This window comes from Lontra canadensis, unplaced genomic scaffold (genome assembly GCF_010015895.1).
Source record: "Lontra canadensis isolate GAN:19392208 unplaced genomic scaffold, GSC_riverotter_1.0 scaffold5, whole genome shotgun sequence".
Lineage (NCBI taxonomy): Eukaryota > Metazoa > Chordata > Mammalia > Carnivora > Mustelidae > Lontra > Lontra canadensis.
The window spans coordinates 16,305,580-16,332,562 of NW_022630999.1; the positions used below are offsets into that span (position 1 = coordinate 16,305,580).

General features: G+C 56.1%; 2 protein-coding genes across 4 annotated transcripts in view; both read right to left on the reverse strand.

Annotated features, from left to right (window-relative positions):
- Positions 1-8,820, reverse strand: part of CAMK2A (calcium/calmodulin dependent protein kinase II alpha) — a 57,964-nt gene extending 49,144 nt beyond the window's left edge. Inside the window, exon 1 of one of the 3 annotated variants that reach the window (XM_032851539.1) lies at positions 8,587-8,820. In XM_032851539.1, coding sequence (XP_032707430.1) covers positions 8,587-8,648 — 62 coding nt within the window. In that variant the 5' untranslated portion in view covers positions 8,649-8,820. The remainder of the gene's footprint in view (positions 1-8,586) is intronic. The other 2 variants (XM_032851540.1, XM_032851541.1) reach the window with 2 other exon arrangements.
- Positions 8,821-15,222: 6,402 nt separating this feature from the next.
- On the reverse strand, positions 15,223-21,528 carry ARSI (arylsulfatase family member I). Its single transcript, XM_032851542.1, has 2 exons — positions 21,127-21,528; positions 15,223-17,534 (listed from the first exon to the last, which is right to left on the reverse strand). The coding sequence occupies exons 1-2, from the start codon at positions 21,444-21,446 to the stop codon at positions 16,127-16,129; spliced, it is 1,728 nt and encodes a 575-aa protein (XP_032707433.1). The 5' UTR covers positions 21,447-21,528; the 3' UTR covers positions 15,223-16,126.
- Positions 21,529-26,983: the final 5,455 nt, after the last annotated feature.

Here is a 26,983-nt window from a genome sequence, read left to right on the forward strand (position 1 = left end):
CAGCTTGGGCCACTTCCTTCCTCCCTCTTTGCTGCCAAACTTCCAGAACAAGTGTCCGACATCCGCTGCCTCCTCTTTCCACCTCCCACACTTCATGAACCCACCACAATCTGGTACCCACCCCCGGGCTCCCTGGAAGGAAGCTGTGTCAGGCCCGCCCACCCAATGCCCCCCCAAGCCCCTGCAGCCACAGTGGGCCTGATCCACTTTGCCTGCCCCACACAAGGTGACATCTGGCCTCACTGACCTCAGGCTTGGAGGCCCAGCTTCCCTTTCGTTTCTAGGTGGCTGCACTCTCTCTGGCACCCCGCCTCTTCTCCCCCAAAATCACTACCCTCTATTCTCTCTCCCCTGCCCTCTTATCACTTCCCTCCATCTCCTCCTCCATCTCCTCCACCCAGGCTTTAGCTGGGAATCCCTGGGGAGGCCCTGGGTGGTCATGAACACACTTAAATTGTCAATAAAATGGTTCTGTGTCTGTGCATTATTCTGTTCATCAGCTTCACAAAGCTTTCTGTGACCCCACCACCCCTGCAAATGGCAAAAGCCACTGACTGCCATACAAAATTGAAACCTGCGTCTCTACAACCCCTCTTTCCAGAATTCCAGTCCAGAGTTTCTAGCCACTCATCATCTTGTCTGGATGCTACGTGACAGGCAGCTCAGAACCAAAATCTGGTCTCCCCAGGAAAGTCTTCCCACTCTCAGTTAAGACACCTAAGCATTCTACCTCTCTGAGGTGAGCTGGGGTGATTCCAGAAAGTTCCCAGTTAAATGCAGGCAGACCTGTTATCTGTGAGAGGATTAGTATCCTGAACCCCTTGGTGGTCAGTAACTCACAGCCCAGGTTAGCTGATCTGATCACTCAGCAGAGAGCAAGGCCTAGGGGTGTGGAAGCCAGAGCAGATGGAGGCAAAATGTTGGGGGAAGGGACAGAGCTGGGGCCGGCCACCAGAGCAGCTCCACCGAGGGGCCAGGATGTGGGCCACATGTGGCTGCAGGAGGAGCTGCTGTGCCCAGTGATATTTTCCCATTGAGGTCCACCCTTTCCCCATTTCACAGATGAGGAAACTGAGGCCAAGACCTTGAACCCAGGACTCCCAACTCATTGTCCATTGCTCTCTCCAATACCCCATCCTCTCAGCTCAGAGGGGCCCTTACCTGGGGTCTGTGGGCTTTAGGGCAGAGGGATCTGCGGGAAATAATACACACATTCTGTAGGTTGTCATGAGTGTGCATTTTTCTAGGAAAAGTGCCTGTGGGTCAGATGAGATTCTCTGAGGGGTCCTAGATTTCCTGAAAAGTTAAAAAGCTGGGGTCAAGTTTGCTGAGAAATAGAAGGGATACTCTGTTTCCACAACACCTACCTTTGAGAGTTTTAAGCAAATCCCTTCACCTTTCTGGGCCTCAGTTTGCCTATCTGTGAAATCAGCTGTGGGTCAATTTTAAACCCACTCTCCCTTACTTATTTTTTTTCAAGCGGTGATGCTTGAAAACACAACACAACACAAACAAAACACAGCTATTCAGGTCCCCAAATGGCAAATAGATCAGAGGAGAGAGGGCCTGTGGGGGCTGGAGACCCCATTTGTTTGGTTTTTCTCTCTCTCCTCCCCAGTTCACCATAGCAGCTCTGCCCAGAACTTCACAAAAGACAGCATTTTACAGCCAGAAAATTCTAGGACCTTATTACTGAAGCCACATGTCTCCCTCCTCCCATCCCAGGCTGCAGCCACCCACGGCCAGGCTCCAGAAGATGCGGCAGGGACTCGGTGTCTTTGAGCTGTCCCCTACCCCACAGACCTGCCCCATGCCAACCCAGCAGAAGTCTCTTGGGGGACACAGAAGGCCTGGGAACCGGAAGATTCTGTTTGCTGCAGGGAACATTGAACCAACAGAAGTCCCAACATATTTCTTGTTTTAGCTGTGCATGGGTTTTCTTGAATGGGTTACAAAAAGGGAACTTGAAAAATATTCTCAGACCTTGGAGATAGGACCAGAGCAGACAGAGCAGGGGGCGATGAGGAACGTCTGCTTTCTCCCCAGGCTACATCCACCTGCACACCCTGAAGGCTTCCAGAGGTTCAGAGAGAGAGGCTCCAAGGGCTAAGGGGGCCAAGCACCAGACTGGAAAGAGGCTGGAGTGCCCTACTTTTGTGTGTCTTTGGCTTGCGTGACTTTGCGCAGGACCCTGGCCCTCTCTGGGCCTGAGTTCTTGATCTGAAAGACAAAGGAGCACTCCTCATTCCGAGTGAGCCTGAGGATACTCTGGCCCCTAAACCATCTCCCACTTCATGCTTGTGGCATCTCACCAGCGAAGGCAGGAGGAAGATGGAGGCAAGGGGTGGGGAGGGCTGTGAGTGTGTGCCTGTCTGGGGCCACACTGTTCCCTACCTCCTGAGGCCGTGTCCATCTGGGGGCCTGGAGTTGGGTGGGGAGTGGCGGTGGGAGACGAGCGGTTCTCATAATTCACAAATCCTGCCTATGCTGAGCTGAGCTCCACCTCTGTGTTCCTCTCCACTTTGGCTCTGCACAGGAGAAGACACCAGCTGAAAGGGGAGGGGAGTGGAGGGGAGAGGGGGAAGGAGAGGAGAAGAGAGGACACGCCCCCCCAAGCCCACTCAGAGGGGTCCTTTCTTCCTGCTCAAGTCCTCCTGCTCCTCAGCTTTCCCTCTCTTGGCTTGGCTTCCAGAACTGCCCCACCCTGCCAGGCTCCCTCTTCAAGATCATCTAGGAAAGGCTTTTACAATTCGCTCTGGGCCCTAAGCATCCAAAAGTCGGAGGCAGACTGAGCCGGCCTAAGAAGCGTAGGATCCCCAACCTCCCTGGGGCTAAGTACACACCTCAGAGCCTTTGCCTGTGCTGTTCCCACTCTGAGGCACACTCTTCCATCTTCTTCCTTCTGACTAATTCTGATTCAACCTCCAGCTCCCCAATGTCACCTCCTCGGGGGAGCTTTCCCTGATACCTTCCTCATCCCAACAGTTGTGGTCTGTGCATCTCATAGCTCCGTGTTTGTGCTCGTGTTGCTTACCTAGTTGCATTTAAGTAATAACTTCTGGGGGCACCTGGGTGACCTAGTCGGTTAAGCATCCGACCCTTCCTCTCAGCTCATGCCCACTTCCCACTAGACTGTGAGCCCCAAGGGGCAGGGACTGCATAAGCCTTGCCTATGGGACGTCCTGGGCTCGGCCAGGAGCTGGGAACAGAGTGTGTGCTCAGGAAACACTTGTTGCGCGGATCCAAGAGGCACAGACATGTTCCTCCTTTTATGTGATCCCCAAGGCCCTCTCCTTTTTGCAGCACAGACATCTTGGGGGCAGTAATACCAGCTGGTGGGGACCTACCCTGGGCGCTGCACTGGCCTGGCCTGGGGCGGGGAAGGGGCAAGCTTCCTACTGTGCCCCAGAGAAGCTCCAAAGAGAGGGCAATATGGGTAGCCTGCGTGCAGAAGAAGGTGGACTCTGGCACGGGGAGAGGCGTACAAATGGGGGAGGGCAGGGTCAGGGAGCAGGTCCTGTGCTGGTCCCACCCTGAGGGACACTCAGAAGCCCAGCCAGCATCGTCTTGCTCTCCCTGCGCTGGGAGGGACACTCGTGCCGGACTCTCTGTCGGAACCTGCACGCATACGCAACAGGAGGCAGGCTTTGGGCTCCAAGGCTCGCCCTCCCCACCCGGGGAAGGCCGGGGTCCCAGACTGCAGGGGTGCTGGCAGCGGTGTCACTGTGTGCTTGTGTGGGGAGGCGGGCGGGCAGGAGGGAGGCTCGGCGGAGTGTCAGTGTGTCTCGGGCTGTGTGGGGGCGGCTGTGCGGGGGCGGAGGGCTGCGGCACGCACCAGAACATGTGCGTGCCTGCCGCTCGGGTGGCTTAGAGGGGGAGGAAGGAAAGTCTGTCCCCTTCCCTGTTCCTGCACTCCCCACCTTGAGGACCTCCCTGCCCCTCACCCCTAACCCAGCATCCCATCCTTGGTCTTCGGCTCCTGCACAAGATCTGGTCCCCTACTTTGACTTTAGGACAGCCTCTTCCTATGGCCTGGGGCTATTTCTCTCTGGGTGTTGGTTCCACCATCTAGGCTATAAATAGACAGCGTATGGGTCCTCCCAGTTTGATGTTCTGGGAGTTGGAAATTTCCCAACTGTGCCTTCCACAGAGGGAAGCTAAAGAGGGCAGCACCTCTACTGGGGCATTTCAGCATCTGCAGAGTTATTCTGATCCCCATTTCACAGATGGTAAAGCTGGGGTTCACAAAGGACAGGGGATCCACACCGGGTGGTCCAGTAACTCCGAGGCAGAGTCATGACTGGAAAATAAACCTCAGCTCAGAATTCTCTTGCCCAGAAGCCGGCGGCCCCTCTGCCCTAATAGTGTTCCTTGGACACAACAGCAAGAAGGGTCCCTCTCATGAACTGTCCCCCCGCCGCATGCTGGACGCTCGCACACTGGGCCTCCCCCTCCTCAAGCCTCAGTCTGTTCCTCTGTCTGACGGCGCATAAGCCCTCTGCCTCCCTCAGAGCTAATGGATGGAGAGCTGCCTCACTGGCCCCAGAGCTCTGTGAATGTGAGAGGCTATTAGAAGCAAAATGAAAGCATACCCCCATCTTCAGGGGTTCTCTCTCTCCAGCATTACCCTACGGAGCCTCCTGACAGCTCAGCCAGGGAAGGAGGGGTTGCTGAACAGGCTTGGTGGATGTTAGAACTTGTCTCCCGTGAGGGAACCGCAGCATCCGGGTTCCTGGTACCTCAGTGTGGGGAGCAGCCTCTGGGCCACAGGTATCCCGGCCCAGGCCCAGTTCCTGACACACACCATGAGGGTAAAAGGGGCAGAAAGCTCCAGAACCAGCTCTCACCCGTCCCTCTGCCCACCTGGCTTGCCCTTCCCCCCAGCCCAACACTGCCCTCCAGTTGCTTTCATATCCCAGTTTCTAGAGGAAGAGAGGGCTGCCCTCTATCTGGTGTCCCTCCCTCGCTCTCCCTCTCTCAAGTAAAACCTCCTTCTGGACCACTCAGTGATTACACAGGCTGCAGAGCAATTCTCTGCCTCCCTCACCTCTCCTGGAAGTGGGATCCAAAGCCCAGAGAATGTCAAAGGCTGGAGAAGGCATCCTCCTTCTCTGCCTCCTAGAACCAGACCCCTTCCCCCCATATCCTGGGTTCTGCCCGGAGCTCTGGCTCGGCTGTCCAGACCCGCTCTGACCACGAAGCTGCCATTACCACAGCTGGCTTCCCAACAAGCTCCCGTGCTCCTGTGGGCTTTTATTTCTTGCATCTTCTGGGAGGAAGAAGGGTGGGGGTCAGGGAGGAGTGAGTGAACCAGTCTCTGGATTCCACCTTAACCTTCTAGGGGACCTGGAATCAAGATCCTACTTATATGCACCCTATGCCGAGTGGGACCTTTGTCCAGGAGCACCGAGGGGCCTCAGAAGTCACTGCGGAGGGCCCTGGGGACTCAGGACCACTCCCTACCCAGCTGGCTGCCCACCAGGTGGGAGAGCAGCAGCTGTTCTTACATCCGTAGCCAGCCCTACCTTGGGCTCCTAGAAGGCCTGCAGTCACAAGCCTGGGCTCACTGAGTGGGATGCCAGGAAGCCCTCGAGGCATGTGCCCTCCTCTCCAGCTGGGAAGCCCAGGGCCCTGCAGAAGGACGTCCCGTGCCTCCCCTGCTCCCTTGCAGGACCACGCCAGCTGCCTTGGCAAGTCATCCTGCCAGTGATCTGGAGTGGGCTCTTGGAATGGGGACTCAGCTTCTGGGTGGTGACCACAGTGTCCCAGCCGGCGGGGACTGTGGCTCCACAGTGGAAGGCTGGGCCCTGCAGACGTCCTCCTGGCTTCTCCCCGCAGAAGGGGAGCTGGGTCAGGCTCTTCCTCCAAGCTGGGCCAAGTCCAGACAAAAGGTAAACCTGTGGCAGGCCCCAGCCTTGGGCTTTAGCCTGCCTCGCCTTGGACAACAGTGATCCCAACAGTGGTCCCTGCTGAAGGCCCACTGTGTGCCAGGCTTGTCACTAGGTCTTCACGCGTGCCATCTTACTGCATCCTCACAGCAACTGCTTTTATCTCCAGACTACAGGGGGAAAGGGGTGCGTCATGTGGCAAGTGTCACAGAGCTATGGGTGATGAGCTCCAGGGCCTGGGCCATGGGCTGGGCACTGCCCCTACCCGCCCCACTGGGTGCCTGGCGTGCAGAGCACGAGTCCCAGCTGCTCCCTGAGGTAGCCTGGCTTTTTTAACCCCTGCATCAGAGGCGGAGAGCCTCACTCCCTCCCGGTACAAGCATCCTTCAGCCCAGGCCCATCCCCAGCCTTCCTAAGGTCCTGCAAGCTCCTGACATTGTACGCAACATTTCGTAGATCTGCGCGTTTCTCCGGAGAATGTAGACTTGGACTTTCATCAGATTCCTGGAGGAATACGTGACCTAAAAAAGGTTAGGAGCCCTTATGGTTCCGAAAGGAAGAGGTCTGAAATCGATCCGACACGGACTAGCCGTACCTGCCACCCTTGCTTTGCCTGCCATGGCTACACCAGGACTCCCCGTCCTCTGGAATTCTGCCCCTGCCCCAGTCCTGGCAGGCAGTGGGGTCGAGAAGACTCTCGAAGGCTCTCTGCACCAAGTCGCCCCCTCTCCCCTCCACCAGGCATCCGGTCTTCATGATATCCATCTCCTCTTGGGGCAAAACATCACTTTTATTTTCACTTGAAGGGCCTGAGTCACATCTCAACTCCATTTCCCTGCACTCTGTGACGCAGCCCTCCCAGCACTGAGCCTTGGTCATCCCCTGAAAGGCAGCTCCCAGCTAATGGGGGAACCCTGGCGTTCCGGGGGGGGGGCGCGGGAACCTCGTCAGGCAGGGGTCCTGCGCCCTATAGCAGACAATATCAGTCCTCCAGAGAATCTCGTGCCTACAGCCCGCCCCTGCCCCCAGCACAGAAACACACTCCGAAGCACAGTGAGTCTGCAGGCAAGAGTGACTACACGTCTGCACGTGGGTGTGTACCTGTACAAGGGACCTGGTGTGTACCTGGGAGTGCCAGGATAGCCTGGTATGTGAGTGTGAGTGTGTGTGTGTGTGTGTGTGTGTGTGTGTGCAGGCAGCCTACTTGTACACAGCCACAGGCCCACCTCCCACACATATGCAGACACCAGCATGAGCTCACACATGCCTTCAACACCCACACTCCCACCCGAGCCTTTGGCCCAGGCCTCACACGCACGCATATAAACCTTCCCATGTGTATGCCCCCCCATCCCCACACAAATGTGCATGTCCAGACCTCAAAGGGATACCACTATGTCCAAGTCCCACACACACATCCTTACACAGACACATATTTGCACAGCCCCAGACCTCAAACACGTCTCCAGCTGACGTGCACACAGCTCTGACCTGCCTTACGTGTGCACACACAGTGACGCACATTCACGCCTGCACCCCTGTGCAAACCGGCCCACGGTACCCCATGGGCCCCTTGCACGCCATCACGGTTGCAGGCCTTCCACATGTGGCTCATGCCAGCACCTCCTGCCGGTGCACCCGTGTGAACATTTGCATACTCTGTTGGAGCACATAAGTGTACCCCAGAGTCAGTCTTTACTCAGCACACATCAAAAGGCACACTGGTGCAGATTTGCTCCCGCACCCCTTTCCCTGGCGCTCCTGCTGCCCTGGCAAAGACCACCCCGGGCAGGAGAGCTGCTTTGCCCAAGGGGCGAGCTCTGCCTCCGAGCTGTACCCCTCCTCTGAGCCATCCCTGGGGCCTCCCTGGACCCAGCTGGGAGAGTCCAGGATGCTTGCCTGACACTCCACGACCCCAAGAGGCTCTCCTCTCCCCCATCCTCCCACCCTTCTCTCCACACCAGTCATCAGGGGGCATAAAATGAGCTCTGGGGCGGGACAACACTGCCAAGGAACCAGAGCTGGTATACCACTAGCCCCTGAAATGGTAGTGCTCCCCCCAACTTGCCCGAGTGCCCCTCCCTGCCTCTCCACACCCCGGGAGCCCCACAGGCCCTTAGTTATTCACCCCTGCTGTACTGATGCCCTCCCTCTAAGAGGACCTAGGAGGAGGAAGGGAGGGAGGGAGGGAGGGGATGTGCTTTCACAGAGAAGTTGGCCACTCTGCACAGTTGCTGGTGGTGCATAAAGTCAGGAGGGTCAGCCTGGGAGATGGCAAACTCTCTCCCATCAGAGTTGTCCAAGTTGAGGCCAGATGAACACCTCCAGAGAAAGTCAGCAGGGGGTTCTGGCCCCGGACTTAGCTGCCTGGGAAGATCCCTTTTTAACCCTGAGTGTCTAGAAATCTGTGTGTGCCCAGTAGTGTGCACTCAGGTACGTGTGTCTGTGTGTGTATGTGTGTGTACGTGCGTACATACTGGCATGCACCACTAGCCCTTCACCCCTACACACACACTCAGCTGACTGGCCTTGGCACCTCTTTGCACCCATGAACATGCCTACACCCAGCTCTGGGCAAGTGTCCCCTCAAACATGCAGACTTCCTCCCTGTGCGTGCACAGGAAGCATGCAGGTGCACACTCCCAGCCCGTGACACTGACCCCCTGCACCCTCCAGAACTCTCTGAGGTGCAACTCACTTTCCCAGTTCCTCGAAGAGCTGGTACTCTTCCGTGAAGCGGGTGCAGGTGATGGTGGCCATCCTGGCGCTGGGCGGGCAGGCGAGGCTTGGGGCTGGAGGACCAGGACTGGGGCTCTGCTGCTCTGCTCCTGGAACTAAGGGCCACTCGCCTGCCTGTGCTGCCGAGTGAGAGCCGAGAACCAGCTTGACTGACGAGCCCCGGGCTTCTGAGCAGGGCACTGTGGCTGCTCACAGCCTCGCGAGCCTTCGTCAGCATCCAGGTCCCCATGGCAACCACCTCCGAAACGCCCTGTTCCCGTTGCCCGGGTAACTGCCTCCCCAACACCTGCCTGCCTTCCACTGCAAAACCTGCTCCCGGACGCCCTGGCCCTAACCACACACAATGCTGCAGGCCTGTGTGGGCCCAGGGGCGGGTGGACCCGGCACCCCCACGGTGGTGGACTGACCGAGGAGTCTGGGGAGGGGGAGAAGAACAAACTTAATCCACAAGTGATCGTCTCTCTCCCCACCTCCCCCACCTCCAACTGTGGGTCCCTTGTAGCAGACAGGATGGGATTAAGTGGGGCAAAAAGGCAGTTGCCATGGTAACATCCAGTGGGTGCCACATTCTGGGATGGTCCCCAGGAAAGACAGGATGCAGTTACCCTGGCAACTTCATCTCCTCTGGAGAGACAGGTATTGCCCCGTTGCCCTGGCAACAGCCGGGTTCCAAGGTTTACAGGAAGCGATGGCTAATTCATTGGGATCTCTCTCCCAGTGGATCACTGTAGTCTCTGTCTCTTTGCTCCCCTCTGTAATTTGTTTTTTGCCTCTGCCTCTGCTTCCTTATTGTGCTCTCGTTCTCTGCCACCTTGTCCATCCCACTGGCGCTCTAGTTTGAGGGACAAGTGCAGAGGAGACATTGGGATTCTGGAGGGAACGGCCCTGCCGGCCCGCTCACCCCCACCCCTCTCCTCCATTCCATGCCCCCAGAGGGACCATGGAGATCTGGTCTCCTGGGGCTCATGTCCCAGTTTCTGCTTGTGCTTCAAGTCAAGGTGAAAGAGGCGGAGGCGGCAGTTGGGAGGGAAGCATGGCCTGGCATGGAGGGGAGTGGCCATGGGCCTGCCCTGAAATCCTCATTCCCCTTTTTCCCTGCCAAGTTCAACTCTTCAGTGCAGCAGCCAGATCCATGGCCCCAAGATCTCACTCAAGCCTGGGGGTGGGGGGTGTGGTTTGGAAGGAAATGGTTGGAGTTTAAGGATCTGAGTTCAGCTCCAGTTCTGCCGTCTGTGAGCTGTGTGACCCTGGGAAAGTCACTGCCCCTCTCTGATCCTCCAGCGTCCTTTTCTGCAAAACAGAACAAAGTTGCCACTGCAGAGGAAGGCTGTGAAGAGGGAGTGGGTTAAAGGCTGTGGAAGCCTTTGGGAAGTATGTAAACATGAGGCCTCTTTTTAGTTTCTGGAAGAGGAAAAGGAAGGTCTAAAGCAGGACCATGACCACCCCCATCACTCTAGCTTGGACTCAGAATTTCACACCCACCTCCTCCACTCAAGCTCATTTCACAGCCCACCAGGCTGAGGTCTCTTGCCAGCATTTGCCCACAAGTAACCCAGGTGAGATAAAAGGGTCCAAGATCTCAACCTTCTGAGCTGCTAACCCACCCCTCTGAACCTTCCAATTGCCTTACTGGTCACCTCACTTGCTGAACATATTGTCCACTTCTTGGTAATCCCCAACCCTAGCAGGTCCCTGACTTTGGGTCCCGGGGCCCCTGGAGACATCTGGGTACCCTCTCCCACAATTCTGCCCCTCTCCCTGGGCATCAGGGGTGGGGGAGAGTGATGGGATTGGCTCTCCAACACAGGACATAGCCACTTCTTCCCAGGAGAGAAACAGGAGGGAGGCTGAGGGGAGGGAGAGGAGGCGAGCTAGGGAGGAGGGGTAATGGCTTAGCCACTAATTGCACCATTACCACCTTCAGAAAAGGGAAAAACCACTCAGTTTTGTTTCTGCGCACAATATGCTTCCTGCTTCTGCCGCCAACGTTGCAATTCAGAGGCAGAGAAGAGAGGCCTTTGCTCAGGCCGCACAGCTGGTGGGAGCGGGCTGGGCATGGAAAGCTGAGGCCGCCAGGGGCGAGAGGCAGATGCAGGGGAAGTGGGGGAAGGGCCGCATGGCCACCACCCCGCCCAGACCCTCTAGCCCTTCCTGGGAGAGGGCATCCCTTCATGAGGGTGTTGCAACAGCCCTTAGTGACCTCTGAGGCCACCTCGGTCACTGTCCAGGGGAGAGGAGAGGGACTCCACCATTTATAGGCTGTGGGATTTTAGATGAGTTGCCTAACTTCTCTGTGCCTCAGTTTCCTCATCTGCAAAACAGAGTTACTAATATTCCCTACCTCCCGGGCTGTTTAAGGAGGAAGGAGATGAGCAGATGAGCACAGCTGCTGACATGCTGTAAATGCTCAGAGATGGGAAATTATTACTATTAAGAGACTCAGAAAGAAACCTTCTCTCCTCACTCTGCTCTGTCTGAATCGTGGAAGCATGTATCATGTCTTTGCTCCTAGCACTTTGCAGCCCCACTGGAGTTGATTGAGTTCCTGGTTTGAGCATCACCTGGCCCCAGCCAGGTCCAAGCAATGCCTGTAGGACAAAGGACCTGGGCTGGGATGAGAGGGCTCAGAGACCTCTTAGCTCACTTAATGAGGCTTTAGAAGTTAATACATAAAACAAATGGCAAACGGGCCCCTAAGGCTATATGAATGGGAGTCTGAAGTTCTGGACAAAGGAGGTGAAAGTCCTGCTCAGCCGGGAGCTGGCCTGGCCATCCTGTTCCTGGGCTCGGGCCCCATCCCCAGACCCCAGATGGTGAAGAGAAGCAGGTAGAAAGCAGAACACCTGTCTGGAGGTCGTGCCCTCAGGTCACTGGAAGATCTAGGGGGACAAGAGGGTCAGAGGCTCATGGACAGCTCCCTCCCTGTTTCTGACAGCGACCATGGAGGTGACCTGTTGTGACTTAAGAGAGCAAGGGCAACCTAGCCCTGTACCACTCCGTCCCATCCCCCACCCCTATTGGTCATCCTTCCCTACCTCTGTCTTCTTTTTCACTCCTCTTTCTCCTCTCCTTTCTCTTTCCCACCTTTTCCCCACTTTCCTCCTTCCCCGAAGTGCTTTCTTCTCAATCCTCCCTATTCTTCCAGTGCCTCCCCCCCCGCCTTTTATTTCTACCTCTCTCCCTCCTGCCTCCTCTTGCCCTCCCCAGCCCAGACCCTGTGCAGGAGGGTGGGACACGGCACAACACGCAGGACCTGGTGCCAGAAAGATGGCTGGAAAGGAGGGAGAAGACCCAAAGGTCTCCTTGGCAACTCTCTCTTACGCACACACCCACTTGGAATCTTGGACAGCTTAGCTCAGGGTATGGGCACTGCCTTGGACAGGCCCCCCGCCCCATCCTGGACTTGACTGTTGCCCCCCACGACAGCTAATTCACTGCCTCCCCTGTGCCCACAAGCTTGGAAGCTATGCCTGGTGGTGGCGGGCAGTGAGGAGCCAAGCCTGCCTCTGGGATGTGGAGAGAATGAGCCGATGATTGCACGGGGGGACCGTTCCTGCCAGACTGCCCACTCCCCAGGGCCATGGCAGGCATGCGAGCCAGCACGTGTGTGACCATCTGCAACACGCCTGTGGTACTCGAGAGCTGGCCTGCCCGCCACAGGCTGGTGGCTGGGGGCGGGAGCCCCAGAGGTCGCTGAGCACAGCCCCAGCATGCTAAGAGAGGGAATGGGAACACAAGCTATACCCCATGTCGATGGGATGGGAAGGAAAAGAACTAGGGCCAGGGCCAAGTTCCTGGGCCATGGCAGCGGTGGGGGATGCAGGGGGAATCAGAGCTTGGGAAGCATTGTGCCAGCCCGCTCACATCCCACCTTGCACAGCCCACATGCACACACTCACACACACACACACCCGAGTGCCTCAGGGTCCTACAGGACCTGGGCAGGGTACCACAGAGAATGTGCCATCGGAAGGGTCCCCACGAGGCCTGTCCCACTAAGGGCAGTGAGCGTGGGGGGCAGAATCGGTGGAAAGTGGGCCGACGGAGAAATGATCCTGTAGGGGGTCTGTCTAGGTGGAGGGCCATTTGGTTAATGAATGGCCGCAAGTAACGCCAGGCTTACACTTGGGAGAGAAGTCGGGGGGCAGGGGCCAGCACTGTCCCCTGCGGGGTCCCCCGTAGGAGGCACTGCTTGCAGAGCAGAGGGAAGCAGGGAGCCAGGGGACAGAGGGCCATGGCAGTTAGAAGACACAGCCTGCTGTTAGAGGACCCAAGTTCAAGTCCAACTGTTGGTTAGGAATGCTTATGGCAGGTCTTTTTCCCACTGGGGCCTCCATTTCCTCCTAAGAAATATGGGGACAAGATGTTCCCTCGCTGACTCCAAAAATATGAAAAATAGTTATTTCTGTTTAGAGCCAGGCCCAGTGCTAAGCATACTGCACAATTTATGCCTCACAACACATATCTGTGGGATGGGTTCGGTCACCGCCTATTTTGCAGAGATGCGACAGGACTTTCTGGTGAGGGTCTGGGTGACTTCTGCACCTCCACCCTATGTTCTTTGGCCTGCATGAGGGCTGGAGGGGCCCTGACAGAGCCCAGATGGAGACCAAGGCCCAGAGACAGGAAACAGCCCTCCCTCAGTAGCAGAAGTCAGGACCAGAGTCAGGACATAATCCAGAATTCCTGACTCCCGGAACCGTGCTCCTTCCCTTACCCTGCTCTGCCTACCCCCTTCCTGCCACTGCCAGGCTGCTTGCCTGAGGCCCAGGGTAGCCAATCGGTACCAAGTGAGAGGAAGAAACACTGCCAAGGTCCAGGGTGGGCCTCTAGCCAGGTCCAGGGCTCCCTCCTGGTTCCTGGGGGACTGTCACGTCGGCTCAAGACTCCACAAGCAGGGCCTAGCTAGGATAGGGCCACCCCTGGCTCTAACCTGGCTTGCTGGGAGATGTGCTGCCATCTGATCCAGCCAAGGGGGAAACCAAGGGTCTGTCTGGCATCTCTAGGCTCCATTCCCCCAGATCAGTGACCCAAGGGGCCAGAGCTGCCTCTGGTCTGCCCTTCTCCCCACTCCTCACCACCATAGGTGTATGAGCATCTGTTCAGCAGTAGCAGTCAGGGGCCTGATACAGAGTCCAGAGCCAGGTGCTCTGGCTGGCGAAGAATCTCAGGGGCCATGGGAGACAGGAGGAGGTGGGCAGGAGCCACACTGTCCGCTGGACAGAACAGAAACCACATCAAAGAGGCCGAGCCTCTCCTCCCAAAGCCCTAATCCTGGTGGCTCCTTATCCCAGTCCCTTCCACCCGTCTCGGCCCTGAGTAGGCAGGCTTGGGGACAGCCGGACTGTGGACCAAGTTGCAGGCTGAAGCTTCAGTGGGGCTCCTGGGCTGTCTGCTGGGTTCTGGGTTCTGCAGGACTCTGGGCCAGGCCAGCTCTAGGCTGGGTTTGAGATGCTGCAGAGCTTCCTCCCAGGGGCAGCCCCAGGGCCCAGCTGGACTCTGTTGAAGGCCAGGTTAGCCGCAGGGGGTAGGCTGTGGTGTCCAGGGAGGTGCAGGAAGGGTCTTTTATGGTCCTGCTCTCATGGCCCCAAAGGGCAGGGGCCCAGGAAGAGAAGCAGGGTTGGAGCTCAAAGTTAGGCCACCTAAGGGTAGTCTTGGGAGAGGCCTCCAGCGAACTGGTGGGAGCTGGGAGCTGCAGGAGAGCCCTGGGGCCACGCCATTCTGGAAGGGCATAGCCCTACAGCTGGGGAAGCACCCAGTGGAGCTGGTGTGTCCTGAAGAACAGGCAGACTCTGAACAACCCATCTGTGGGATATGCTGGGCCCAGGACACCATCCCAGTGGACAACTTCTTCAGTCTCCCCCCTGAGGAGGCAGAGGCGCTGGCGGTGGCCGGAACCCAGAGGCCTCAGCCAGTCCGGGTCCCTGTGCTCTGCCCCGCATAGCGCAGGCATCAACCTCCTAGAGACAGAGAAAGATCCCGCTGGGGGCAGAGGAAGGGGCCCGGGCTATGGTCAGTCACCTCGGCCCTGCAGCCCCAGGCCAGACGCTTGCTGCTGGGCTCAGCTAGCTCTGCAGAGGGGATGCACTCTGGAACCTGTCCCCAAACCCCCTCCACTGCACTGCACCCAGCCCACCCCGCCCCACCCGTCCTGCTCATCCACAAGCTGACGAGTCCTAACAGGCCTCCTTTGCCAGTGACAAAAATAACTATTTTCAAAATTCACAGCAGGGCTTTCGCCTACACACGCTGCACCGACTGGAACCTGAAGGGAGATATGCAGAACGCAATGTGCGGATAGAGGCACGCTCTGCAGCAAGCAGGCTCTGAGCCCCCTAGGCCCCTCCTCCCGCCACTCAGCCCATGCCCACGTACAGGGGTCCCGGAACAACCAAGTCGGAAGGGCTCTTAAATCATCCATTGTACACAGGGGGACACTGAGGCCCAGAGAGGCTCCAGGATTTGCCAGAGGTCGCCCAGTGGGCCTGTGGCAAGGCTGGACCAGAACCCATACATTCTGCCTCCCCACCAGCCTGTCTACCTCCTCTCCCACGGACTCGGTCAGTGGTGAGCTCCTACTTGCCCTCAGGAAGCACACACCCACACCGGTGCTCACAGACAGCCCTGTAGCCCTGGCGTCCATGTGACTGCATTTTAATCAAGTTCATGGGCTCCTCCACAACCATTACCTTAGCCAGTATATCTCTATAGCCCTGTGAGGTAGGCGGAGCTAGGGCTAGCAACCCCATTTGCAGATGGGGAAATCGAGGCCCAAAGGGGAAGGGTTGGGTCCAAGGTCAAAGCAGCACCCAGTGTCCTGATTGTTAGTTCGGAGCTCTTTTCACAGCTGTTCCCAACACCTTCGATCCTGCTGTAGCTAACAGCCCAGTCTGTCCTCTGGGTGCTAGGGGCCGGAAGGAGAGCTTTCTCCCATAGCTCCCAGCACTTGTCTGGCCTCGAGATTGGCCCAAGCCATGGGAGGACCAGGAAAGTCAGCCCCTATCCCTCCACCTCCGCCCTCAGCACTCTGGCCCGACCACCATGCCTCAGCGAGGGTCCAGGCCTAGAGATGCCTCCATGTGGCCCCTCACCCAAGCGGTATCCCAGCGGTGCAGGCTTCAAGGACAAGGTCGTCGAAGAGCTGGGAGGTGGCAAGGTCAATGGGAACTCCATCATGGCCCCAGGCACCAGGTTCACTCCACGGAGCCACCAAGTCATTACAGTTCTTTCACCGAGCAAGACACGGAGGCCCTGAGAGCTCATGCAGGCCACTTGAGGTCACAGAGCAAGTCAATGAAGAGGTGGGACTAGAATCCAGGCAACCGTGTCTAGTTTATTCTCCCCCAGGCCAAGCTCCCCATCCTTCATTGGAGGATCTCTCTGCGCCCCATTTCCCTACAGGTGGGGATTTGACCTCAGGCCCCTTGGTGGGGAGGGGCAGGGCCAGGCCTGATTGGGGAAGTACATCTAGGGGGACAGAGATCATGACCTCCCCCCCATCAGATCCGCTGGGACATCAGCCTGGTGTTGAGTTTACGAAAAAAGGATCGAAGCTTGCAAATCTTGCATTTTTTCTTGCGGCGCCCTCGGGAGAAGCTACGAGCCCTGCCTGCCTCTTCCTCCTCTTCCTCCTCTTCTTCATCACTGGCCCAGGGCCCCCAAGCACCCCCATTAAAGTCGGGATGGGCCCGGGGATTCTCAGCTGGGTAGCGCACAGGGATGGCTGTGCGGTTATAGTCCACCAGACGGGCCAGAAGGGCACGGACCACATCGGGCCGCTGGCCAGCCAGGTCCTCCCGTTCGTAGGGGTCAGCGCTGATGTTGAAGAGCCACACCGCCTGGCGGACACTGGCCATGCGCTCGAGGTTCCACCAGCTGCCGGGAAAGGCGGCCAGCGTCTGCGGTGGGATCCAATCCCCATAGCCAGGGTCCCCTGTGAGCAGCTTCCACTCACCCACGCGAATGGCAGCCTGCACAGCTGTGTTCCAGATGCCAAAGCCAGCCTCCAGGGAGCCGTGCCGGGCATGGTTGTAGAGGGGGTCAATATTGTGCAGGATCTCTGTGCGCGGCGAGGCCCGGCCCTCACTGATGGTGGGCCACACGTCATAGCCGTCTAGCCCATCCACCGCCGAGGCAGTGCCACCTGCCAGACCCACCAGGGTCGGGTACCAGTCAGTGATGTGCACCAGCGCCCGGCTTGTCCGGCGCTTTCGCTTGAGCAGGGGGCTGTGGACAAAGCCGAGACCACGCACGCCCCCTTCCCAGTAAGTGCCCTTGCGTCCTCGCAGCGGCCAGTTGCTACCCCCAGAGAAGGTCTGGCCGCCATTGTCACTGGAGAAGATGATGACGCTGTTGTTGTAGAAACCGTAGCGCTTGAGGGCCCCGGTGATGTTGCGCACGGCCTCATCCATGCAGGTTACCATGGCTGCGTACTTGCGCCGGGCCACGTTGCCCATGCCGCGGTAGCGGTACAGGTACTCCCGAGGGGACTGCAAGGGCGTGTGCACGGCCTGGAAGGCCACGTAGAGGAAGAGGGGCCGCCGGGGGCTGTGGCTAGCGAGGATGTGGCTGACCCGCTGGGCGTAGAGCATGGTGGAGTACTGGCCGCTGAGCCCCCAGGCCACGCTCTCGCCCTCATGCAGGTCAAAGCCACACACCCCGGGCCCGTCACAGTTGTCGTAGGTGTAGTAGTCCACGTTGCCGGTGAGCGAGCCCAGGAAGGTGTCGAAGCCCCGGCGGGTGGGCAGGCACTCCTTCCGGTAGAAGCCCAGGTGCCACTTGCCCACCATGTGGGTGGAGTAGCCTGCCTCCTGCAGCTTCTGGGGCAGCGTCACCTGGTCCAGGGGCAGGCAGTTGGGCTGCCGAGGGCGGATGATGGAGTGCTGAAGTCCGGTGTGGATCTGGTACCTGGTGGGAAGAGGAGAGCGTGTGGAAGTCACAGGAACTTGCAAACCACCACTCGGGCCAACCAAGCCCCCAGTGCCCTCCCTGAGAGGGCTCTGGTCCCAGCACTTCCAGTAAACGCACAGTAATCGGCATGAAAAGCACTCCAAATGCGTTGTCTCAACAGAATCCTCAAAATCCTCAAAATCAATGGAAGCTGATTATTTATTGACAGATGAGGAGACTGAAGCTTGGAATGGTTCAACCACTCACCCAGGATCACGCAGCCAGGAAGGTGGGGGAGTTAAGAGTCGAACCCAGGTTACTTGTGACAAAAAATAATAACTAATACCAAGTCCTCTCTCTGTGCTCGGCATTGTGTTAAGCCCCTTATACTAAGCATCTCACCAACTCCCCACTAACCTTGGGAGTGCATGCATGTCATTATTATTCCCATTTTCCAAATAAGGAAACTGAGGCTCAGTAAGTTAAGTCACTTGCCCAGTGATTCAAACAATTAGTAACTGGAGTGGGGATCTAAATCCCAGGGGGTCTTCAGAGACTTCAGAATCCCTAAGCTCTTTAAAGAATGAGTCACTTTTGTTTCTGGGTTAACATTTAGTACGCATGATCATTGTCCTATGTGGCCATTGGGTTCTGCTTAGTTGTACATGCTCATGGGTCCAGTGGTATGTAATGGGGCTGTCCTTTACTCAACTTTGTATTCCCAGCATTCAGGTGATGTTTAAACAATCCTCAACTACGTATGGAAGGAAAGAAGGAAGGAAGGAAGGCAGGCAGGCACTCAGAGGATTTTAGAGGCAGAAGGGACCGAAGTCAATTTCTAGTGTATTTATCTTGTCTTTAAAAACACAGGTCCAGGAGCACCTGGGTGGCTCAGTTGGTTAAGTGTCTGACTTTCACTCAGGTCATGATCTCGGGATCCAGGGATGGAGCGAGGAGTGGAGCCTTGCATCAGGCTCCGCACTCAGCAGGGGGTCTGCTAGTCCCTCTCCTTCTCCCCCGGGCCCTCCCCAGTTTGTGCTCTCTCTCTCTCATAAATAAATAAAATCTTAAAAAAAAAAAAAAGACAAACAAACAAACAAAAACCCCATGTCCAGAGGAGGGGAAGGGCCTTGCTCAAGGTCACTCAGGGGTCAGGGGCAAAACCAGGACTTGAACATAAGTCCAAGCAGAGTCCAAACCCAGACTTGTCTCCAGCAAACTCAGTTGCCACGTCTCTTCCCCCATGGTGGCCTCAGTGAGCTCACATAGACAGGTGAGCTGGGTAGGACGGGAGATCTCTGAAAACCCTCCAGTTCCCAAATTTTATGAGACCAGTTCTCACGTGCCTGCCTATACATTCATGTGGCCCCTGGATCGGGGTCACTCACCCAGGCTGACGCTCTGAGGCAGGAGCAAATGGTTAGCAGAATCCTGCATTCCTCGTCTATTCATTCAAATCCCTTCTGTGGTCAAGGTCCCCATGTGATCTGCTTGTGGTGTCCAGCCTTTACTCAAGTCTTAAAAACCCATAGTAAATAAGAAGGCTAGAACTTCACAAGGGTCTTAGAATCCCACAGCTTTTTCTCACCCAAGAGGAATCCTAGTTAAGCCAAGACCTGACAACCTGACTCCTTTAACACAGGCCTGGGCGGGATTGGGGGGGGCTCTCCTATTTTTGGTTTCCTTAACTTAGAGCTCTCATCGTTAGTATCACTAGCTACTGTCGCCATTTTTATATTTGTCTCTACACCACATATATTATTTCATTCATTCTTCATTAAAATCTACAGGGAAGACTATTATTATCCCCATTCCACAGCTGATGAAACTGAGGCTCTCAAAAGTACAGCACGGGCCCAACTGCAGACAGCTAGCCAGCAGGGGCTTAGAGCTTGGAACCCAGGTCTACACAGCTTGTGCTCAAATCCTCTCGGTGATGCTGGCTCCGCAGCCCCCAATCAAGCTAATGAATGATTCCATTTAATATGGGAAGTACCCCAGGGCCAAGCAGTGGCGGGGCCTCATCTCAGGGCTGGATACCTCGGAGGACCAGTTTGTAAAGTGGGCGGGCCAGCTACGGGTCACCGAAGCCCGGCTGCAAGGGGGTAACATGAGAAACACTGGCTCTCTCTGAGCATCGCAGAGCACGACTGGATGCCTTAACAAACACTAATGAGAGTTGTCAGCATCAGTCAGATGGAGCCAGCTGCAGGGGGCGGAGAGCAGACGCTGCCCAGCCAGGCTCAGCTAACTTCCCAGATCAGGGGGCTGGAACCCTGCCCTGCCGGCTGCTCATTCCCCTGCTTCAACCGAAAGTCACCTCTCGAGAGAGAAATGCTAGCTTGTGCACAATTCTTGGAGATGCAGGTTCTTTCCCCCCTGCTGAAGGTTAGTCAATATTTGGCCCTCGCCAACACTACTGACGCCCCAACCCATAACACACACACCAGCCCCTCTTCCACACTTCCCCAGTTCTATCTCCCTCTCTCTGTGTTCCTGGAGCTGAATGCTGCGTGCCCAAATGGAGGAAGAAAAGGGACCTATTCGACTCCCAGCTCTGGGACCCCTGTCAACCACCCAGCCGCTCAGCCCCCTCTCCCACCGACCCTGAAGTTGGGCAGAGGCATGAGTTGGGACCCCCTGACTCCATGCCTGTTTCTCCCACCCGGGGAAACAGGGAGAGCAAGGCTCTGGTTCCTGAGATCATGCTAATGGCTTTTGGGTGGAACTTCGGAGAAGGCATGACTTGGACCCCATCCAAGGAGGATTAGCTTCAGTCTTGCCAAAGGATTTTCTCCTAAGTGGCCAGAGTTTGCCTTCCACACCCCCACCTCCTGTTACCCTGCTCTTTTAATCCTGTAATCCAGCCGCCTTGCCTGTGGACAACTCCTTACGGAGAAAGCAGCACGTCTCCTGGGGGCTCCCAGCCAACTTAGGAGGATTTCACAGATGAAAAAACAGAGGTTTGGAGAAGTGAAGTAACTAGCCACAGGTCAAAGCAACCTGCGTGTGTCTTTCTGCCCCACCTACACGTTCCTTGGTTTCCTTTCCATGCAGCCCTCGGTTTGGGAACCCTGATCCCTCCGGTGACATAGAAGCTGCCATTTATTATAGCCAAGCAGGATACATACAACTCATCCCATCCTTGCCACTCTTCTTCAGGATAAACACTGCCCTCCACTCTGTTTACGGACAGACAAGGAAGCAGAGGCTTAGAGAAGCTGAATGATTTGCTCACGGCCTCGAGGGCTGTAATTAGAAGCAGCGTTAAAACCTAAGTGTCAGAGACTGCCGTGTTCCTCTCACAAAGGGATGCCCAGGTGTCTCCTTCGCATGGTGTACAGTGTGTGTCCTAGAACATCAGAAGGAGGAGACCTCAAAGATGATCCAATCCATTCAGTGTACAGTTGGAGAAACTGAGGCCCAGAGAGGGCAAAGGACTTAACTAATGATCACACAGGCAACTGAAGACAGAATTGGCGGAATCCTGGTTTCCCAGGTCCCAGAGGGGTTGGGGGGTGGGGAGCCTTCTGTGAATGCAGAGGAAATCTACAGACAGGATTTACTTGGGGCACACCGGGCCAGTCCCATCAGCCTGGGTCATGCCTACCTGCCAGTGAGAAGTTGGCTCCGCGAAGGCGTGCAGATGGGCTGAATATAATAATTCTCCAGCTTGACACCCTCGGCTGCTAGCCGGTCCAGTGTAGGGGTCTCGATATCAGAGCCGTGGTAGCCCACGTCGTGGTAGCCCTGGTCGTCGGTGAGGATGAAGATGATATGGGGAGGCTGGGGTGGAGCGGCCGAAGGCTGCTCCACACCGGCTTCCCCAGGCCCGTCAGCCACCAGACTCGGCTTGGCCCAGTCCCAGGACAGGTAGCCGAAGCTGAGCAGGCTGACCAGCGAGAAGCCAGTGAGGGCGTGCATCGCCATGCCGGCCCGCGCGTCCCGACGCACAGGGTTCCCGGGGCCTCACTGCCTCGCGCGCCCAGGGCGCACGGCCCGCACGCCTGCCGGCTGGCCCGCCTGAACGCTGCGAGATCGTTCAGCGGCCCCGGGGGCAGCCCAGAAGTTGGATCAGGACCGGAGGGGGGACCTGCGCGGCTGCAGCGGGGCGCTCTGGGGAGGTCAGGCCCGCGCAGAGCTGCCTCCCGCCGCCCGCGCGCCCGCCCTGCACCGCCCTCGCTCCCTCTTCCCTCAGCCGGGCCAGCCTGAGACGCGGCGTGGCTGCTTCCAAAAAGTGCTCTCCACCATCCTCTAACTCTCCCCTTCCTACTAGCCCTCGATTTCTCCCGCCTCCTAATTTCTCTCGCCTCTGCTTTCCTTTCCTCCTCCTCCGACCCTCCAGCCCCCGGCCCTGCCTCTCGCCCCTCCCGAGTCCAGAGAACAGTCGGGCTCCCCGCAGGGAGGCGGGCAGGACCCCAGCGGGGAAGGGGAGGGAGGCACGGGTTGGGCGGGCCTGGGGGGAGACACCGCGGGAGAGAAAGCGAGAAAGTTGTAACATCTGCCGGGGCAGAACCCCAGGTGGAGGGGCGGGACGGGGAGCAACGGCTCCGCCCCCGGGGCGGGAAGCCCAGGCCCGGTCGGCCCTCTGGCTCCCTGGCTCCGGCCCCCTTCCCAGCCGTCCCGGCGGAGAACAGGAGGGAGAGGGGCTGCTTGGAATTCAGGGGAACAGCTCCGGAATGGCCCGGTCAGACATTCCAAGATCTTGGAACCTTAGCACCTCTGTGTGCCAGCCCTGGAGGGGTCGCGCATAGTTTTCTATTCTAACCCGTTCGTTCTACAGTTGGAGAAACTGAGGCCCTGAGATAGGTAGAAACTGGTGTAAGTCACAGGGCATGTTAGTAACTTCTTCCCGGGGGGCTCGGTGGCTGCTAGAGTGGCAGTAGAGACCGCAGTGGAGAACAGGGACGCCTTTAGCGAGCGCCTGAGGCTGGAAATCAGGAAACTAGGTTCTTGCCTTTGCCAGCTTCCCTTTCCCCAGCCCGTCCCCTCCCCCTCTTCATTCTGCCCTTCAGGGATAGAATGCCAGCGCTGAAGTCCAGAGGGCCGGGGCTGTTGAATACGTCTTGTATCCACAGGGTCCAGAAGTTAATCAGCACGTGTTGCATGAATGAATGGATGAGCGGGCCTCCCGCAGGAGTGCAGGCCAACTCTCACCCAAGGAAATCTCCCTGGCAGAGAAGGCAAGCTGGAGGGACTTCTGTGCCAGGCAGGTATCATAAAGGGGTAAAGCAGGGGGATGGCTGTGTTGCCAGAGGGAAGTCAGGGGCTTCGGTGAGCCAAAGACAAGCCAAAGACCGCAGACTTGTGTCCTGGTGACACTTGTCACGCAAGAATGTGGGCCAGTGTTTCCAGATCTTCTGATTTTCCAAGAACACCCAAATCCAGATTATTATGAGAAATATCCCAACTGTTAAGTGCTAGCAACTAATGTAAAGCAAATTTAAGCACTGCACAGGCCAACTCAAACCTGAGGAATATGTTAGGCTGTCAGGTGCCTTTTGCCACTTCCGCTCTTCTTTATTGTTTTCTAAAGTTGTCCTAGGCTGCACTTTTAAATGGGAGAACTGACTTAAACAAAAGCAGTTAGGCTCCCTTACCACCAGCACTTCAGAACTTCAGATGTTGACTATGCTGAGCTCCAGGAGGGGAGCTGGTAAAGCTGTATTTTCCAATCTTATGTGGCCAAGGACCCTCTTTTCCACAGGGCTTCTAGAAGGGCCAGTGTCTGGGGAATTGAGGGGAACGAAGAGTGCCCAGGTGTGTCTTCTCTGCTAGCATCTTTCCCCTGCCAGTATGCTGTCATAATCCCTTCCCTCTTCCTTAAAACCACTGTGTGTGGGGAAAGAAACCAGACCTCCGGAATAGCAGCCGGAGTGAACCCACATTTTTTTGAAATGAGGGCTGCGTGGAGCCAGCAACTCCCATTTGCTCAAAGCCCCATAGTGCGGGTGACCAGATTTATCAGAAGGGAAAACTGAGCCTGTTGTTCTGGCCAAAGAAAGGTTGAGGACAGACAGGAAAAATACAGCCTCCTAAGGGGCAATGCTGCTAAAACGGTGTTTCTGGAGGCTTCAGCCTGAAGGCTGTCCTGGAGGTCAAAGTGGGACAAGTCACGGAGGTCAGACAGACTTGGGTTTTGCAGTCTTCGCATTGTCCCAGACCTCGGTCAGAAGGAGTAGAAGTGGCACAGGGAGAATGGCAAGGGAGGTGGGGTGGGGAGGGATGTAGCCTGGATGGAAAGAGGCCTGGGGAGGTGGGGAGGGGAGCTCACAGGCTGCAGATCTCGGGGTGGGGGTGGGGGGGTGGAGTTGTCAAAGGGACAAGATAAGCTGAATTTCTAAGAATTCAAGACGGTGGGCTCTGACATCAAACTACCTGTGTTCAAATCCTCCCTTTTATTTGGGGTCAGGACCTTGGGCAGATTATTTGGCCTCCCTCGGCCTCAATTTTTCTTCTATAAAATGGGATGATAATATAAATGAGACACAGTACAGTGTTCAGGAAAGTGCCCAGACCAGAGTAAGTACTCCGTGAATGTGAATGATTTTGATGGTGGTTCTCTGCGGTTCAGGAAGAGAAGACTAAGTCCTGTGGTTGAATGTTACCAGGAGGCAGATTTCAGGCCAATTTAAGGGATTACTTTTGTAGGAAATCTGGCGGTTTTCTTAATAAAAGGATGGCAGTGATGGGTGAATCAGCACATGGAGAGGAGTAGGTGGGACTCTGGGGCCCAGCTCATGATCCCCAGCATTCTTGTTTAAGGGCCCCTTAGTACTCCCCCAAACCCATGGTGGTCTCAGGGGACATCTTTCCCCTCTAATGTTCTAGGCAAATGGACACTGACTGGCAACTCTGAATGCCATTACACGGCCGGACCAGGCTGGAACATAGGCCGTACATTTCCAAAGGCTCAGGGATGCCGAGGAGGGAAATAAGCAAGGACTAACGTGAATCAAGTCGTATCGGTGTTAAGACGTGACTCACTCATCTTCCCTCTATGTTCCCTACAGGATGCCTACCTGCCTTCTTCCCTGAGACAATGTCCATCGGCCCTGTTGCTACCCAGATGGATTCAAGAACTCGAAAATGTCTCAAGTTCAGGCCCAAAAAGTAAGTCTCAGAGAAACAGAAGTTCCCTCTTGAGCCAAGCTAGCCTTTGCAGTTTCTGTCTCAGGACCTACCTGTTTCTGAGGTGAATGACAGCAGAAACATCCATCCCTACAGAGTGGGGAGATCTGCCCCCTCCTTCACACAGGTGCACACTTCCCCCATCACCCACAAAGAGCAGCTGCATTAAAACAGGACCAGAAACCTAACACCTGCTCACGGAACGCAGATCAGACATGGTGGGGCTACAGCGCTGTTACTTCCTGCCGGACTTCAAAAAGCTCTGAGCTCTGTTTACTAGCACAAGGCAAAAGGGGCAGAAAGTGCCCATCTGCCCAGGAGGGAGAGAGATTCCGAACTGAAATGGGGAGCAAAACTGAAGGACTTTGAAAGTTCTTTCCAGCTTGAAAATGTTATGATTTGGATTATTTACCCATAGAAAACTGTTTGGGATGCGGAAATCTTAAAGTGAAAAAGTGGGTAGGTCCGTTTTGTGGCTTTGTCTTTCATTGCTGTGTGTGTGGTGTAGGTGTAGGTGTGTGTGTATGTTTGGCCATTTTTGAGCTAAAATTATCTCAGTACAGATACTATTTTCTTCTGACTTAATTTACCTTGGCAAAGATCTTTTGCACAGATTATGCATGGTCTTGTCCTCTGGAGGTCAATTTGTGTAGGCTGGGCCAAGTCAAGGACTGGAAAGATAACACAGAAGTCGTCTGGACAGTCAAAAATGTCTTAGAGTTCAATTCCTTAATTCAGAGTAGAGCTCCTCAGCCTTTCCCCAGTCCAGGCCTACTGACTCTTGCTTTGTATGCAATTGTTACAAGGCTAACGACTTTGTTTCCCAGTCTGAGAATATTGGAGAAAGTTCAGAGGGAATAAAGTAGATGGTGGCTGGAGGCACTTGCCTGTTTTGTAGTAATACAGATTCACAGTGAAAGTGTCAGGGAGAAACAAAAGAATAAACATAAAAATCAGACCAATGAATTTCCCCAAAGCCGGGGAGGTTAGGGCCATTGGGTGCCCAAGCAAAGAGCTATGTCCGCGGGCACCACCAAATCATGGCCATGCCACAGAAGGGAATGTGGGGTCACCCTTAGGCACTTAAATTCTGTTCAAGATCCTCTTTTTAAGAAAGCTGGAGAAAGGGGCGCCTGGATGGCTCAGTGGGTTAAAGCCTCTGCCTTCGGCTCAGGTCATGATCCCAGAGTCCTGGGATCCAGCCTGGCATCAGCATCGATGGCATCAGCATCGATGGCATCAGCATCAGGCTCTCTGCTCGGCGGGGAGCAGGCTCCCCGCCCCCCTTATCTCTCTGCCTGCATGTCTGCCTACTTGTGTTCTCTGTCGGTCAAATAAATAAACAAAATCTTAAAAAAAAAGAAAGAAAGCTGGAGAAGGCATCCGGGATGTTTTAAGGTTTCTATCAAAACTGGCTACTTTGACTGTTTCCTGCTGTAAGCCCAGCTTCAGCTTCAGCTGGAGAGCACCTTCCCCAAAGATTCAGGCTCAGGCAGCAGTTCTGCAACGAGTAGGATGTAGGTCTGCCCAGGTGCCAGAGGTCGGGCTCCCCAGCAGCAGGCTGGGCTCAACGGCCTCCTGCCTCTCCTCAGAGCCCACGGAGACCAGCATTACATTCCTCGCACTTGAAGCCCTACAAGCTCCTGGGGCTTGAGAGGGCGTGGGGCGTGTGGGATGTGGCACTCAGCACACTGAGTGGGAGCCCAGAATTCGGCTCCTGGCATCCTTTCCAACAATCAGGCCGTCTCCTCCTAATGAGCAGTTTCTCTATTTGCAAAATGCCTCCCCGAGAGAAAATTCCACAGGTTTCCTTCGTCCTCCAGTCTAGTGGCCACAGGTTCTCACTTTAACTCCCACGCTTGACTGCTGCCTCGTTAGTTACAATGAATGAACGATCCTAGGTGAGGTCAGAGGTGTTTCAGGAAGCCGTGCTGGGTGCAGCCCACAGACGACTGACCGCCCAAACAAGCCACTCTCTCCGGGTGGGGGGCGGGGGCAGGCTGAGGGGCATCCAAGACCCAGACCTTGCTGGATGTTATTTGGGCAAAATGGTTCTGGGAGGAAGAGCGTTTTCCCTCTTGATGGCGGTACACCTCCTTCTGCATTTCTGAGCAGGGAGACACACTCCCAACCCTTGCTTCCGGCCCTCTTGGTGGTCTCAACGAGTCCCCCTTGTTTTAGCATCAGGATCCCCATATCAGACTTCTGAACCACAAGTGCCAAGAGCCAGGGCACCCTGGTCCCTTGCCTTTAACCCTTCACAGGGCCCCAGTCCTGGGCATTTCAATGGCTCCTTTCTCTGGCGCTCAATGAAACATTCTTCCGAGCAGGTTATT